At 40.5% G+C, this 15,558-nt stretch overlaps 1 protein-coding gene across 8 annotated transcripts in view; it reads right to left on the bottom strand.

Annotated features, from left to right (window-relative positions):
* PIAS2 (protein inhibitor of activated STAT 2) overlaps window positions 1–15,558 on the bottom strand; it is a 43,249-nt gene that overhangs the window by 17,730 nt on the left and 9,961 nt on the right. For 4 of the 8 annotated variants that reach the window (XM_072992966.2, XM_072992963.2, XM_078384152.1 and 1 more), the window contains 2 exons: window positions 11,200–11,306; window positions 1,599–2,073 (listed from right to left, as the gene is read on the bottom strand). In XM_072992966.2, the coding sequence (XP_072849067.1) occupies window positions 1,599–2,073; window positions 11,200–11,298 (574 nt within the window). In that variant the 5' untranslated portion in view covers window positions 11,299–11,306. Of the gene's footprint in view, window positions 1–1,598; window positions 2,074–11,199; window positions 11,307–12,004; window positions 12,230–15,558 lie in introns of those variants that run through there. The other 4 variants (XM_072992969.2, XM_072992968.2, XM_078384155.1 and 1 more) reach the window with 2 other exon arrangements.

The raw sequence follows: 15,558 nt of genomic DNA, 5'->3' as shown, positions 1-15,558 counted from the left end.
GAACAAGGCAATAAAAACGCAGACAAAAATCTATCACTTGCTTGATGTCACAAAAACACAAAATGACCTTAAGTAATTGAATGATCACTGCAAGGCTTTCAAGTATTTAGCACAAATACTTGAAAGCTTTTAGATGTTTTATAATTTCTGTAACTGGAGACATTTCTGGTGTCTTGGGAGTCAACACTATAGCCAATAGTAGCTGAGGAAAATGTGTACTAATTACAGATGGTTCAGTGATCCACACTGCTGACGAGCACTGGCAGAGTTTGCATGTCATGGTAACCCTGACTGATGTTTTCATATACAGTGGCGCCCTGCATAGCGACGATAATCCGTTCCGGAAAAATCGTCGCTATATGGATTCGTCGCTATGCGGAACGCCATGCGGCTGCTATTTTTGCTGCCCGGTAAGCAAGGAATGGGCGCGAAAACACTGCGGGCGGCCATTTTTTTAACCCGGTGGCCATTTTGGAACCGTCGATCAGCTGTTCTAAAAACATTGCTATGCAAAAATCGGTAAGCGAAACAGCTTACCGATCATCGCAAAGCGATGTTTTACCATTTAAAACATCGCAATACGATTGCAAAAAAAAATCACTATGCGGATTCATCATTAAACGGGGTGCCCGTTATGCAGGACACCACTGTATATGTCACTCTCTTCATCGCAGTCAAATAATGGAAAACATGAGACAGGGTTGTTGGAAGGAAAAAAACCAGAATGAGTGATGGTGGCAGAAAACTGCAAAATAAGAGGAACAGTGGGAGCCAAGTGCCAAGCCAGAAAAGGGGAAATATAGAGCGTATATGAAGAAAATGCTGGAGATTCAAGAATGAGACAAGTTCTAGTTTTTCTACATTGTGGTGTTTCTTCAGATACCTTTGATTCTTTTGCAATATCTCATGTCATCATATTTTTCTAGTGACAACAAGGGCACCTTATTTGTGATATCTGTCCTTTTTGTGGGTTACAGTAAATGTTTTATTTTATTTAGTTATTTAAAATATTTCTACCCCACCTTTCTCCTAAAAATGATCCACTGAATTTAAGTTCTGTTCACCAAGTATGCAAGACTGTCAAAATCTCAGTCATACTGAAGTACTATGAAGAGGTCATCTTTTAAAACTTCTAGCACAGAAAGTACATAGTTTGCACCTACAGTGGTGCCTTGCAGGACGAACGCCTCGCAGGACGAAAAACCCGCAAGATAAATGGTTTTTGCGATCGCTGTGGTGTCTTGCAAGATGGCCTCTTCTATGGCCATGCTTCGCAAGCCTTTTTTCCCCTAAGACCAATGCCTTGCAAGACGAATGAATTATTTTCGTCTTGCGAGGTTCCCATAGGAATGCATTGCAATGCATTCCTATGGGAAACCGCTTTTTGCAAAATGAAAATTTCGCAAGACAGCGCTACTCACGGAACAAATTACTTTCGTCTTGCAAGGCACCACTGTATTTTTCCAGAGCAAGGAAAGATATTTTTCCAGAGCAAGGAACTTTAAAATACTCCTTGTGAGAGATCTTAGTGTGAATAAGAGTTCTTTCATTGTTTTGCTAAATCCACCAAGCTAAGCTGTGAAATCTGAACAATTTACCTAGGCTGGTAGGCTTGATGAGAACATCAAGAACATCATAAAATGGAAGGCTCTTCAGCTGAACATCAGGATGCACGGGTGGAACTGGAGGCGACGGCTGCTGCATCTCAAAACGCGGTTTTGTGTCCTGAAGCAGAACTGAACTAAGAGGTGAGGAAGGGGACTGAGGAGTGACTGACGTAGATGGTATTGGATGCAGTCCAGCAACAGCCAAATCAGGTTCCACAGGAGATGAACTGCTGTCCAAATTGAAAACGGAAGGCTTTATAGCAGACAAGTCAGAAAGGCCTTCTATTGTCCTGGGATACCGTCGCCTGTATAGTTCTCGGATCTTTATCTGAACTGCTGGGCTGCAGCCACTCTTCAGCAAGTGCAGTGCCCTCATCAGGAGGTCATGCTTGCGACCACTTTTATTACGTCCAGCAAAGCCCAACAGCACTTGTAGTTCTGAGACCCGAAAACTTGATACCATATTCTGAGAGGAAACACAGGTTAACAATGAATTAGAAACAGGCACAGTATTTTGTATCACTAGCACTAAACGCACATCTACAAAAAACATAGGAGTACAAAAGTTACACATTGTTTTTAAGGAGTTCTTAAGCTCCAGTTCTCGATCATACACCTACAGTCCAAATGCCGCCAGCAGACAAAGTCAGCCACCTCTAACAGCTGCCCAACAAATGATTAGAAAATATTCCAATGCATTCATTTTACGATTATCCATCACCACTTAGCTAAATCAGAGTCCTCACTACAATATTAGCAACTCAATAGTGAATAGTGAAACAGTGATGAACTGAAGTAGGCATTTACTACAGAATATGGAAAACATCATAGGCCATTTCTGGAAAAATGTCTTCTCTCTGTTTCATAACTTATCAATGAAATGAATAGGATCACTACATGCCACGTGGTCCCTTTAGGTGGCAACAAAACTATAGTGGCAGAATTAAAAGTGGTTCATATTACGTAATTTTAAAGTAGCAAGATATTTTAAGAGGTCATAAAGTCCAATGTTGCCTCTACTCAATGCAGGCAATATGCAATGACAGCATCCCTGACAGAAGGCACAGTCCAAGAGAGATCAGAGCTATCTAAGCCAGTTTCTTCCACAGGTAAACAATTCTTACTGTTAAAAAGCTTCTCCCAGAACTGAACCCAGCTGTTAGCCTCAAGGAGATCAAGAGGTTACCAAAATCCAACTGATTCAGTTAAGCAGCACACTTTGATTCAGTGGGTCTACTTTAACTGGAATAGCTAGATTGGATACCTAGTGTGGTGTCAGTAGATGGAGTGACAGACTTGGGAGACCTGGTTTCAATTCCTTGCTAAGCCATGGAAACTCCTTGGGGGTGTGGAACTCATAAAACGACTCCTTAACAATCCCATTTATCTTGAAAGCCCTATTAGGCTCACTATAAGTCAGTTCCGACTTGATGGCATATTACAATAGCTGGGTTAGTCTTTTATGCCTTCCAAGGTCTGTTTCCTTGTCGATTTCATACATTAATTCTAGCTTAATCCCCTGGAGCAGGAAAGAACATGTCTGTACCATTACCATATAACCCTTTAACCACTTCTTTTCATGGAACAACATACCTAACTCTTCTGAGCATTCCTCTTAAAGCTTGACTTTTCAGACCTTTGGTCACACTAGTCTCGCCTAAACACACTCCAGCTTGCTACTATGATTCTTAAATTGTGATGCCTCTGAAATACTAGGACAGGTTTCCAGAAAGCTGGGGGAAATTACCAAATACTTTCTGGCATCCAGAAGTCTTATCTGACACTATTTGAAATGGGGATAAATATTTCAATATGGGGAGACTGGAGGTCCTGGAGGCTCCATGTAGTCCTTGAACTGCACTTTGGTTCCTTCTGACCTATTACTGTTCCACTTATGATAAACACAACAACAAAAACAAAATGAAGACGTTTTCTTGACAGCTACCATACAAGGATGCAACTTCCTTTCCTTTGAGACCCATTAAACTCTGCCTTGGACTAGTTTTGAGAGTGCTTTAGGATTTCCCTATTCTAACTGGCTTTTAACATTTGAGGTTAGGCAGGGATAGGCTATAATGTTCATACCAAGACAAAGTACAGTGGTGCCTCGCAAGACGAGCACTTCGTTTAACGACGAAATTGCATAATGAAGACGTTTTTGCGATTGCAAAACGATGTTTCCCATGGGGTTTTTTTTTTCGCTTTGCAATGATCGGTACCCTGCTTCGCTAACCGATTATCGCAAAACAACGATTTTCGCACAGCTGATCGGCGGTTTCAAAATGGCCACCGGGTTTAAAAAATGGCCGCCCGCTGTTTTCTGGGACGGATTCCTCGTTGCACGGGCAGCGAAAATGGCCACGCTATGGAGGATCTTCGCTGGACGGTGAGTTTCAAGCCCATAGGAATGCATTAATCGGGTTTGAATGCGTTTCTATGGGCTTTTAAATTTCTTTTTACTATGTTTTCGTTCTACAGCGATTTCGCTGGAATGAATTAACATTGTAATGCGAGGCACCACTGTAAATGAGATCCAGTGTAGTACAGTGGTGAGACTACGGCTGGGAGATACAGTGTCTAGTCCCACCTTGAGCCACAAAACACCTTGGGTGATCTTGAACCACTCCCTCTCTCTTGCTAGTCCAAACTACTTCACAGGGTTTTTATGAGGGTAAAGCAAGGGGCTAAAAGCCATGCATGTCATGAAGAAAGCTGGGTTACGCATGTACCTAATGCAAAATAACGACAAGCTGCTAACTGTAACTGTAGTCCTTTGAATGGTCACGTGTGAATCCACACATATGGGTTCTGCTCCCTAATGGCTTCTCAGTTCTCTTCCATCTATCACCTAAAAGGTACTCAACAGGCTTGACAGACTGAGGAGAGTAAGGAGGTGAATTCACAGATGATCACTTGAAGAATTGCAGTTCCAGACAAGCAACTTGTCTCTGTTCTTTACAATCTCTGTGAATCACACATATAGGTAACTAGCTGGCTTACACACTGGTTGGAAGGGTGTCATGCCAACAGAGAGGAAAGCACATCCAAAACACACATCCTGCTGAGCATGAACATCCATTCTGTAGTGTTTTATGAATGTCAATGGCTCAGACCAAACTGCTGCCTTGCGGAAATCTTGCAGCAGCAGTCCCCGCTGAAAGGCAGAAGAAGCTGCTACAGTTCCAGCAGTAGAAGCTGCAACAGCTTCTTTTCACTGTTGTATTCTCTGTGTTTATGCCCATTTGTCCATATTTAACCAATACAAGAACCACAGCCATCATTACAGCAATGGTATAATCACCATAATTTCTGCTCTTGCCTCACTCTGGATTCCTCAGCAAGGAAACTGGGAATCCAGAAAGCAATCCAAAGATACACTGGCAAGACCTGTCAGCTTAGACCCCATGCTACAAACATAGTAAGAGCTTGGTGTGTGTGTGTGTGTGTGTGTGTGTGTTTCCCAACACATAACTAATGCATCTGACAGATAAAAGCAGCACATTATCCAAGTTTCGAAAGCAGAGGGAGACAAAGTAGGAAATTTCAAGAAAGAAGGTATAAATGTGTGGAATATTGACAACTGAGCTATCTATGTGAACTCCTTGACAAGAAACACAGCCCACTTCACCTAACATTTATATCACAGATCAGTTAGGAAAAAAAATTAAAAAGAGAGAAATTCCAATTCCAATCCCCATATATGAAACTGAGATCTTATCCAGAGGTGTTACCCATACAACAGTAAGCTTCTGGCCCTGTTCACTCATTCTGTTATCTGTCTTCAACAAAACCATTAACAAACCAACAATCCAGAATTCAGCAATGCTATGGGATGCTTTTGGTTGGAGAGGCAACACCACCTTGGTACAATTCCTCACAGCTGTGTAAAGACATCGTGCAAACACAACTGAAAGCAATTTTCCTTTCCAAATTGCATTTTCAAAACTATTTTTAAAACTGCATTTCCATTCTTCAAAATGAAGAGCAGGTCTGTGAGTCCTGCCACAAAAGCCAAGGAGTCCCCAGGCAAATAATTCCATGGGCTTGGTTTTATCATTCCCAGCAGCTTTTATTAAAGGCAGAGTCAGGCCCAACTGTCAGAGTCAGTCCTACTGGGAATCCAAAAATCCAAGTCTGGAGAAGTAGTGAGGAGTAATGAATCTTGATCTACGGCACAGTCCTTTTAGAAGGGGCAAAGATGATCCTCTCAGAGGGTCACATGAAGAATTATGTAAACTTTCTAAATAATTGTGATAGGGCAAATATCTCCATTTCCACTTCAATGCATGTAAATGAAATTGCTGCAAGTTCCACTTATTCATATTGTGTCATTCACAAATGTCTCCTTTCAAACATGAGTTGCCACAGTATTCTGAACTGATAAGGTAAAAGTAAAGGTTCCCTTTGACAATTTGTCCAGTCGTGTCCGACTCTAGGGGATGGTGCTCATCCCCGTTTCCAACCCATAGAGCTAGCGTTTGTCCGAAGACAATCTTCCGCGTTCACGTGGCCAGTGCGACTAGACAATGGAATGGCGTGACCTTCCCACCATGGTGGTACCTATTTATCTACTCGCATTTTGCATGCTTTCGAACTACTAGGTCGGCGGGAGCTGAGACAAGCAACAGGGGCTCACTCCGTCACGTGGATTCGATCTTACGAATGCAAGTCTTCTGACCTTGCAGCACAAAGGCTTCTGTGGTTTAACCCACAGCACCACCACGTCCCTGATAGTGTCTTTTAGAAGTTGGAGGGCAAAACCACCGAAAGAAAACCATGTTTAACAATATTTATTCAGGTTGAAGACAATCAAGAAGAAAAATAGGCTGCTAATACTTTTTCGTCTCTTTGCTGCTATTACAAGTCACTGAGTTGTTTCCAGTGACCACGGAATATTTTTTAGGTACATAAGATGTTCAAGGATACACTTTCTCTCATTGTGAGCTTACCTGGCCCTGCAGAGCTTTGTGCCCAGATCTTCTAAGTCCTAATCTAACATTCTATCCACTACCACCTACTCTCTTTTGCATCTTTAGGAGTATGATAAAACTGCACATAAATTGCTAGCTATGTTTCCCTTCTCCAGGCCCTCCATGGACAGGAAGGGGGTGTCAAAGGGGCAAATGGGACTGACCATGTAGGCAGTCCATTCAGTTAGCCAGCAAACAACAATGGTTTATTGGGGGGTTCACTCAGTTACATGGTATATGGAAGGAAACTCACACATATCCCCTACTCACAACTCCTCTACATAGACCCAGAATAGCTTCTATCAAGTCCATGAGCAGTCAATAGTCTCTCGCCCCTCAATGCCCTCGGGTGGTTTATGCGGACCCTTTAGGAGAAAGGTGGCACCTAAATATTCTAAGTATTTATTTATTTTATTAGATTTATACCCCGCCCATCTAGAACAAAGGTCTACTCTGGGCAGCAAGCGAAGCAAATAAGTATGTTCACCCCCACTGGGCCTCCAACTGTTGACATTCTTTACAGGCTGCGCCATCTTGTTGCCCATCAGTTGGGTATCCAGAGCCAGAGAGTGCTCTCTGTTCCATCTTCAGAGATTGTTCTAGCTGATGCAGCCTTTGTAGCTGCTGTCTGCTTTGCCAGTGCCAGCACTGGGCACGAGTACGGTACTCAGGCACTGGTCTCATATGCAGTTACTACTCCTCAAAGACCAGGGTCACTCATGCTGCAATGGGTTTTTGCAGTTCAGGACATGCTGGCATAGTTGGCCTGGGCATGGAAGGGGGGATTCCTTGGATTCCAAGAGTCTGGAAACCACTAATGTGGCTCACTTCACACTTCACTTCTTTCTTCCCAGATAGGGATGCCTCTTCCCTTGTATTCACTTGGCTTCTGGAACTTTCTCCTGGCTTTGCCCTAATTGACACTGCTTTTGTCTGCCCCTCCCTCATTAATTCCTGGGTTCTCCCCTCTGGCCCCCAACTATTGGCTAGTTGAGGCACTGATAAGAATGACAGTTGCCTCAAGCTCTGGGGTGCTGACCTTCTAGTGCAGTGGTTCCCAACCTTGGGTAACCCAGGTGTTCTTGGACTGCAATTCCCAGAAGTCTTCACCACCAGCTGTGCTGGCTGGGGTTTCTGGGAGTTGCAATCCAAGAACACCTCAGTTACCCAAGGTTGGAAACTACTGTTCTAGGGGTATCACCCTGTTGGGTCATGCCATGCATCCCCCACTGAAGTTGATATTGTTTTCCTTACCCCAACTGCTCTTGGGGGTGAGGAAGTGACAGAGCTTGGTCTGACATCTGTGGTGCAATTCCAACTGTTAAACAATTTCCAATGATACTATACTATCAATCAGTACAGGAAGTGTTAAAATAATGTAAATTCTTTCATATTGCTGAGTAAGTCCTGAACAAATTACAAAATGCTAATAAAATAAAACAGGTGGACTAATAAAAATTCCTGGGTAGGCATGTAAACACCTAAGAAGTGGTTCCAGATTAATTTAAGATGATGCCCAACAGATATTTTGATCCCGTATTCCTGTACTGGATGATTCTACATTTTTGAGCAATCTTTCTCAACAGGGGCTCTCTGGCATGTTTGATGGGAGGGCCACACACTAGAAACAATTCTTCACACACCATCTTATAAGGGCCTTTATGTGACTTATAAAATCCCGATTCAGCCTACATTTCTTTCATATTGTGTTTATGGCTGTGGCAAAAAAAAAAAAAAAAAAAAAAGGCCGAGAATGGCTGCTTTAGAATTCAGATTTAAGATTTCAAATTTGGTTTCAGGACTGAATACACTTGTGTGGTGTAATATAAGCTAACTACTGGTTTTGACATTTTTAAGATAACCTTTTGGATTCTGAATTTAAAAATGGACTATACTTTTATTTCTACACATAACTATTTTAAAGGTTAGATTTAAGACTTTAAACACTGGCAAAAATTTAGGAACACTCAGCATTTTCATTCAACAAGTATACAGAAAGGCACTGAGTTAGACAGTCTCCAGTGTTTTAGTTCAGTTTACGAAGTGCAGGAATGTGTAGCAGAGGAGTTATATCAGTTAAAATGCAACACTATGAGCCCGATTATCTATCAGTAAGCAAGACTACTCACTACTTTTTGTACACTGTATAACTTTTGAACACTCTCACATTTATGTTACATCTGATCTCGTAATGGGATCACAAAAAGTTTAGCAAACTATATTTAAGATGAGAAACTATGCTAATTTATGGGATTTTGTAATTCTCTTAAAATAAAAAAATGCATTTCAATTATAATGTGAACCTGTGGTGGTGATACTTTCTTTATGGCTGATTGTTATCCCCTCAGATGTTTTCAACACAGCTGGGCCAAAATCTGAAATCATACTGAGAAACTGGACAAAATTACACAAACTGCATCACTTAAGTGAAGATCACAGAATGCTTGAAAATCCTAGCAGCAAGCTAGGTAGATGTGATGCTCTTATCATTGGATTTCCATCTTGAGGACATGCTGGCATAGTTGGTCTGGGCATGGAAGAAGGAATTCCTTGGGATTCCAAGAGTCTGGAAACCACTAATGTCACATAACTTGTGAGATGACAGAAAAAGACCATGCAGAAAAAGGTATAGAAAGTAAGTACAAATGAAGTGCAAAATTGCTACCTCACTAGCATACTCATAAACTCAATCTGCTGCCATACCAAAGCCTCACATTCAGTGATTAATGACATAAGATGAGCAATGATGGATAAGACAAAGCCCTAACTTGGCTAACATTCTGTTCACACAGTAGCCAACTGATTACTTATAAGAAGCCACCAGAATGGCAAGAGTGGAATCACTTGTGCTCCCCAGCAAGTGATAAAAAGAGGCACACTGTCTCTGATAATGGATATGATGTAAAGAAACATCCTGATTAATAGCCAATGATGGCTCTAGCCTTCACAAGTTTATCAAATCCCCCTTTAAAGCTATCCAAATTGTCAGTTATCACTATACATTTTGATAGGGAATTTCACACAGCAGTATGAAGTAATTCCTTTTATCCTGAATCTCATAATACTCAAGTTTCAGTGGGGATCCCTGGATATTAGAAGAAAGGGGGGGGGGAAGAGTTCCACTTTCTCCCCACCATCTAATTTTATACAGTACATCTACATCATGTCTTACCATACTCATCTTATTTCTAAATTAAACAACTCTAAATGTTGTAACCTTTCCTCATATGCAAGTTTCTCTAATCCCTTGACATTTTCAATTTTTTGGCCTTTTTCTGCGCTTTTTACAGCTCTACAATCTCTTTTCAGACACAGTGATCAGAAGTGTATGCACCATTCCATACATGGCTGCACTGTGGATTTAGACAAAGGCAGTATGATATTGGCAGTCATATTTTCAATTACATTTCTAATTGTGCCCAATATGGAGTCTGCTTTTTTATACCAACTGCACACTAGGGTAACATTTTCATCAAACTATCTAGCACAAATCATAGACACAAGACACATACAACTCCATATTCATTGTTGCCGCCACAGGATATTCAAAAGTAGCTATCTAGAAGGCACTTGAGTACCTATCACCCTTCAGTGACAGTACTGGACATGTCTGTTAGAAAATATATGCCACTATTATGGATTCTTCCCAACTATTCACTTGTTCAGTAGGCTCGTGGACTAAACAAAAACAGAATAAAAATAAATCAGCATCATTCAAAATTCTGATATTTGGTGGCAGGTCAACTGTTTAAACTTTTCAGTCTGGAGCACTTAATGGCACAGATAAAGAAAGGTACTAATAAATATTTAAAATTTGACAAAAGACTTTGGTATTAATTTTAGAAAGTTATGGTTTTCAAAATTAAAACTTCTTGAAATTGTGGGTGGTTTTCTGAATCCCTGCACTGGTCACTGAATTTCCATAATCCCAGTTTTATTGCCACAGCAGTGTTTCCCACCCACCTGGGAATTGTGACACCCCCACAAAGGGGATCGCAGGTTGGCTTATATGTGCGGTAGCACTTGTTAAATAATTGATTTATTGACCTTTCGGAGTGGATTGTCAAAGTTAGTGTGTATGTGTATATAAGAACCAAATCCTTTAGGGGAAAAAGAAGCCTCTACTTTCTGAGACAGGATGATTTCACCCCATCAAAAATGCCTTTTTAAGCAAATATGGGGGGCTTGGCTATTATAAATGGAGGTTGTGACTCAAAAACTGTTGAGAACCACTGCTGTACAGGAGCGGTCCCCAATCTTTTTCAGTCCACGGACCAGCTGGGGAAGGCAGGGGCACCCCCCGCGCTCACATGCATGCACAAACAAGCATGTGCTCTCTCCCACATGGGTGCACTCATGCACATGCGCAAATGTTGGTGCGGCGCTCGCAGATGTGGAGCGCGCACATGCAGCCGCAAACAGGTGTGCTGGAGCACCCACACAAAGCGGGGATGAGTGCGTGCGGGGGGAGGTCTGTCTTGGCAGCCCGGTCCAGCTCAGGCCATGGACCGTCACCGGGCCGTGGACGAGGGATTGGGGACCTCTGCTCTACAGAATCTCAGATGTTTAAAAATTCAGAAGAATGTTGTGTAGTTTTCATTACAACTTGGGGGTAATCTTACTTGTAGGTTAGAAGCTTCTGAGGTAGTTTTCTGTTGTTGTTTCTTAGCTATGTTTCTTGCTTGTCTTAGTAAGCGACGTTTTCTTAAAAGGGTCACCATGTTTGTGTCTGGAAAACAAAAAAATAGCAGGGAAATAGTAGCATGGAGAAGAGCTACAAAAGTGTATTAAAGGAGGCCTATAGTTATGTTAATGGAAATCACCAAATAGTTTGGTAATATACAAAGGAAGTGAGTTTAGAATAGGAAGGCAAAAATTTGATATGTTTAAGAAAAACAGCCAGGTGATCTCATAAATTAAGAAAAAAAATGATATTGATCCACTCCATGTTGTGCAGTGGTCGTCAAGAATTCACTAAGAATTTGTAATAAATGAAAGAGCAAATCTTCAGGAATTTAAAATACCCACATTGTTGGATTTGCAGGTACTTAGTACCAGAAAATGAATGTTATTGCACACATCATAATGAACAGGATAATACCTTTTCAGTTTGAAAATATTTAAACATCTAAGCTGCTCTTTGCTCTAATTCAGGAAGAGTGAGCAAAGCTCAGGCCAGGACTGTCAGCCTTCTATGGGCTTTTTCAAGGACCCCAACATTCATTAGCACTAAAAATGTACTCAGGAAAGCATTTCCAGCTCCTGGAAGTCTCTTGGGGTCGTAGTTTTGCACTCCATCCCACAACAAAGAAGACAAAAACAGGAGTACAATACAGCCACTTTCTGTATCAATATTTTATTTTACATTACTCTGGAAGGGAGGGAGGTACGGCCCCTAGTAGATCTCGGGGAGAGCAGAAAACTGACCCTTGCACCAATGAAACTTGCTGTTCCCTGTTCTGTAGTTTAATGTCTCACAGTATCTTCTATGTTCAAATCCATCCAAGCAGTCATTCATTCTCCCTCCAGAGATTTGTGCGGCCCCGTCGCTGGGTATTTTTAAGACCCAACTAAAAACTTTGATGTTTAAACAGGCCTTCCCTCCGGTCAATACTTAATTTTTCTTTTTTCGCTTTTTTTTTTTTTTTTTTGCTATTTTTCCCATCTTGAAGAATCTGTTTACTGATTTATAATTTATTTGTCTGGAAGCCGCCTAAATAAATAAATAAATAAATCAATCAATCAATCAATCAATCAATCAATCAGCAATTTAAAATTTCAACTTACACAGGAGACTCAGGCATTAGAGAGCAACTGGGTGAGAATACAGAAAGATGTCCAGTGCACTTGCCACTACTGCTACTTAGACCAATTCGTGTGCTTACCCAATTTCTGCAATTAAAGTCAAAAGTATGGTATAGCTGTAGGTTGCAGACAGACAGTTACCTCCTCTGCAATGACCCCCATGAGCTGTCACAACCTGCTCTGGAGTGATAGAGGACTCCAAAATTATGTGAAATTGGCTTCATCTAATCTTGAGAAAGGTAAGCAATAGAAACCCAACCGGCAATATGACAAGTTGGTCAACCCACCAGCTTTGTTATCATAAAAGCACTGAATAATAGGATACTTTGGGGAGCACAATATGAAGTACAGCAGCAAAAAGCGTATCTCCCTTGAATAGCACAGGTCCAAGCAGTGCAGTTTTGGTTATACACAGGCTTTTTAAATAAATAATTATTTCAATAAATAAGAAAATAAATATTCAGTGAATAACTATTCAGTAAATATTGTGCCCCATGCCACTCAGAATCTCATTAATTCAACACCAAAGGCGCTGAAGTGGGGGTTTTTTTGCCCTCAAACATATCTATAATCCAGACTCTAGATCAGGGGGTCATAAGGACCTTTAAGACTCATTACACATGGTACTGTAAAAAATAAAGCAAAGTGTGCTACTTATACTACACCACCCCATAGTGCTTAATGCACTCTCTGGGTAGTTTACAAGTTAATATTGCAATTGACTTATGGAGGCTACACATTCTAACCCCGCTCCCCAGCAAGTTGGGGACTGATTTTAACAACCTCGGAAGGATGAGTCAACCCTGAGCCAGCTACCTCAGCCCAGGATCAAACTCAGGTCATAAGCAGAGTCTTCACTGCAGTTTAACCACTGTGCCACAAGGCTAGTGTATGGAAAGGACTGTCGACGCTACAGAAGACAATCCTAATAGAGAGAACTGTGCCCCTCACCCCAAATAAACTGTTTATGCTTTGTAGTTACAGTTGGGGGAGCATAAAAGTTATACATTAATTTTAAACTACATGGGGGTCAAACATCCCTAACCCCAGCATTCTTGAAAGGAAATGTGTATAAACCATATGTTCGTTGTGGAGGAAAACATAATACATAGATCTACTTAAGGCTTATGAAGATGTGTTGCTACTTGGCTTCTATTCCCAAATTATTTCTATTCAAGCTCGTCATTTTAAGACTGGTGGCTTTGCTTTCCTCTGCTAGATAGCTCAGTGACTTAGGTCTCTGACTGCGGAGCCAGAGTCTGGGAGTTCAACTCCCATTGTACTTCCTTCAGAGGGGCTGGACTGGATGATCCACAGGGGCCCTTCCAGCTCTGCAGTTCAAAGGTTATTATTACCCTGTTTTCCTGAAAATGAGACCTAACCTGAAAATAAGCCCTAATACGATTTTTCAGGATGCTCATCATATAAGCCCTACCCCAAAAAATAAGCCCCAGTTAAGTGAAACTCCACCCTTGTGCAGCAACTAGAAGACGATGGTGGGACTGTATTTGAATAAATGTAGATTGTTGTACATGAAAAAAAATCCCCTAAATATAAGCCCTAATGCATTTTGGAGCAAAAATTAATATAAGAACCTGTCTTATTTTCGGGGAAATGCGGCATTAGGTTATTATTATTCCTTCCACTTGTAAATCTGCAATCCTGTGGCTTGGATATTCCTGTTTATTAGTATCTTACACAGACTGCCCTAAGATATTTTTGTCTACAGCTGTTTACAAGAAATAAATACTGCAAAATAGTACATTCATATTCCTATCAAATGTTTGTTGTATGGTAATTTTGTAAAACAACTGAAAAATGCTATTATTGTAGAGCAATCAGTAGAGAAATTAAATAAAGATACTCACAGGAAAGAGCAACAGTGCAGGAAATAATGGCTACGACTAATCAAAACGGATATGAAAGGAAGACATCAATGTTTTCTATGACTTTGGTACAAGAGGAAACAAACAGAAATTGCTGCCAACTTTTTTTCATTATTAATGCTCTTAGCTCCATTCAACTGAAAATGTAAATAAAGCAAAAAGTATTCTCGAAGGCTTTCACAACCAAAACAAAAAGTAAACAGAACAACTTCCAGGGACATACTTGACACAGAAGGAAAGTTGTTTTAGCAAGCACAAATCAAATGAAGTTGATTCAATGAAAAATACACCACTTTCTTTACAGTGCAACTACCTAAAATCAAACTACTAAACAGTTACCACTTAATCACCAAACTAAGTATGCAGAGCATTCAAACATCAGTTTTCCTAAAGATATCCTATGATTACAAACAAGATTCTTAATTCCTCCATGCTAGCATAATTTAACAGCACCTTTAAATACTTGGTAGAATACTACTTTGTTTCCCCGAAAATAAGACCTAACCTGAAAATAAGCCCTAGTATGATTTTTCAGGATGCTTGTAATATAAGCCTTACCCCAAAAATAAGCCCCAGTTAAATGAAACACCACCCTTCACTGTTGTGCAGCAACCAGAAGATGACATGACTGTATTTGAATAAACCTAGATTGTTGTATATGAAAAAATAAAACATCTCCTGAAAATAAGCCCTAATGCGTTTTTGGAGCAAAAATTAATATAAGACCTGTCTTATTTGGGGGGGGGGGATCAGGAATAATAATTAAAATTAAATTAAGTGCCATGTTTTATACCCAGTATATGGCAGATAAAGGGAGGGACTATGAGTCTGGAGACCTGGCTTCAAATCTGTGCTTGACCACACTCTTGGCAGCGGGGTGGGGCTGGCACTGGTAAAACCAAATTAAGAAATGTAGTCTTAACCTAAGGAAAAAATATATGCAAATAGTCACATCAATAGCATACCAGATTAGAAGGCTACACCATATCTTACAACAAAAGACTTAAAGGAAACTGTTGCCAATTAAATTCTCATACAGAAACCTTTTTCTTCTCTACCAAACTACCTTATAAGAAATTTCCTAGAAGTTATTGAAAATTTTGTACAAACTATTTCTTTAGAGGATGAACGAAAATTGGTAAGTTTTTAATTCTCTTGAATAATCAATGTTTTAAATAGCCAGGTTAAACCTAAATTTGAATACAAGCTATTTACATTTGAATACAAGCTGTTTACATGTTTACATTTATAAGACAATCCTAAAATGTCAATTCTACAGTAAGCCTTGGC

Source organism: Pogona vitticeps, chromosome 2 (assembly GCF_051106095.1).
Source record: "Pogona vitticeps strain Pit_001003342236 chromosome 2, PviZW2.1, whole genome shotgun sequence".
Lineage (NCBI taxonomy): Eukaryota > Metazoa > Chordata > Lepidosauria > Squamata > Agamidae > Pogona > Pogona vitticeps.
This window is presented reverse-complemented; position numbering and strand designations above follow the sequence as displayed.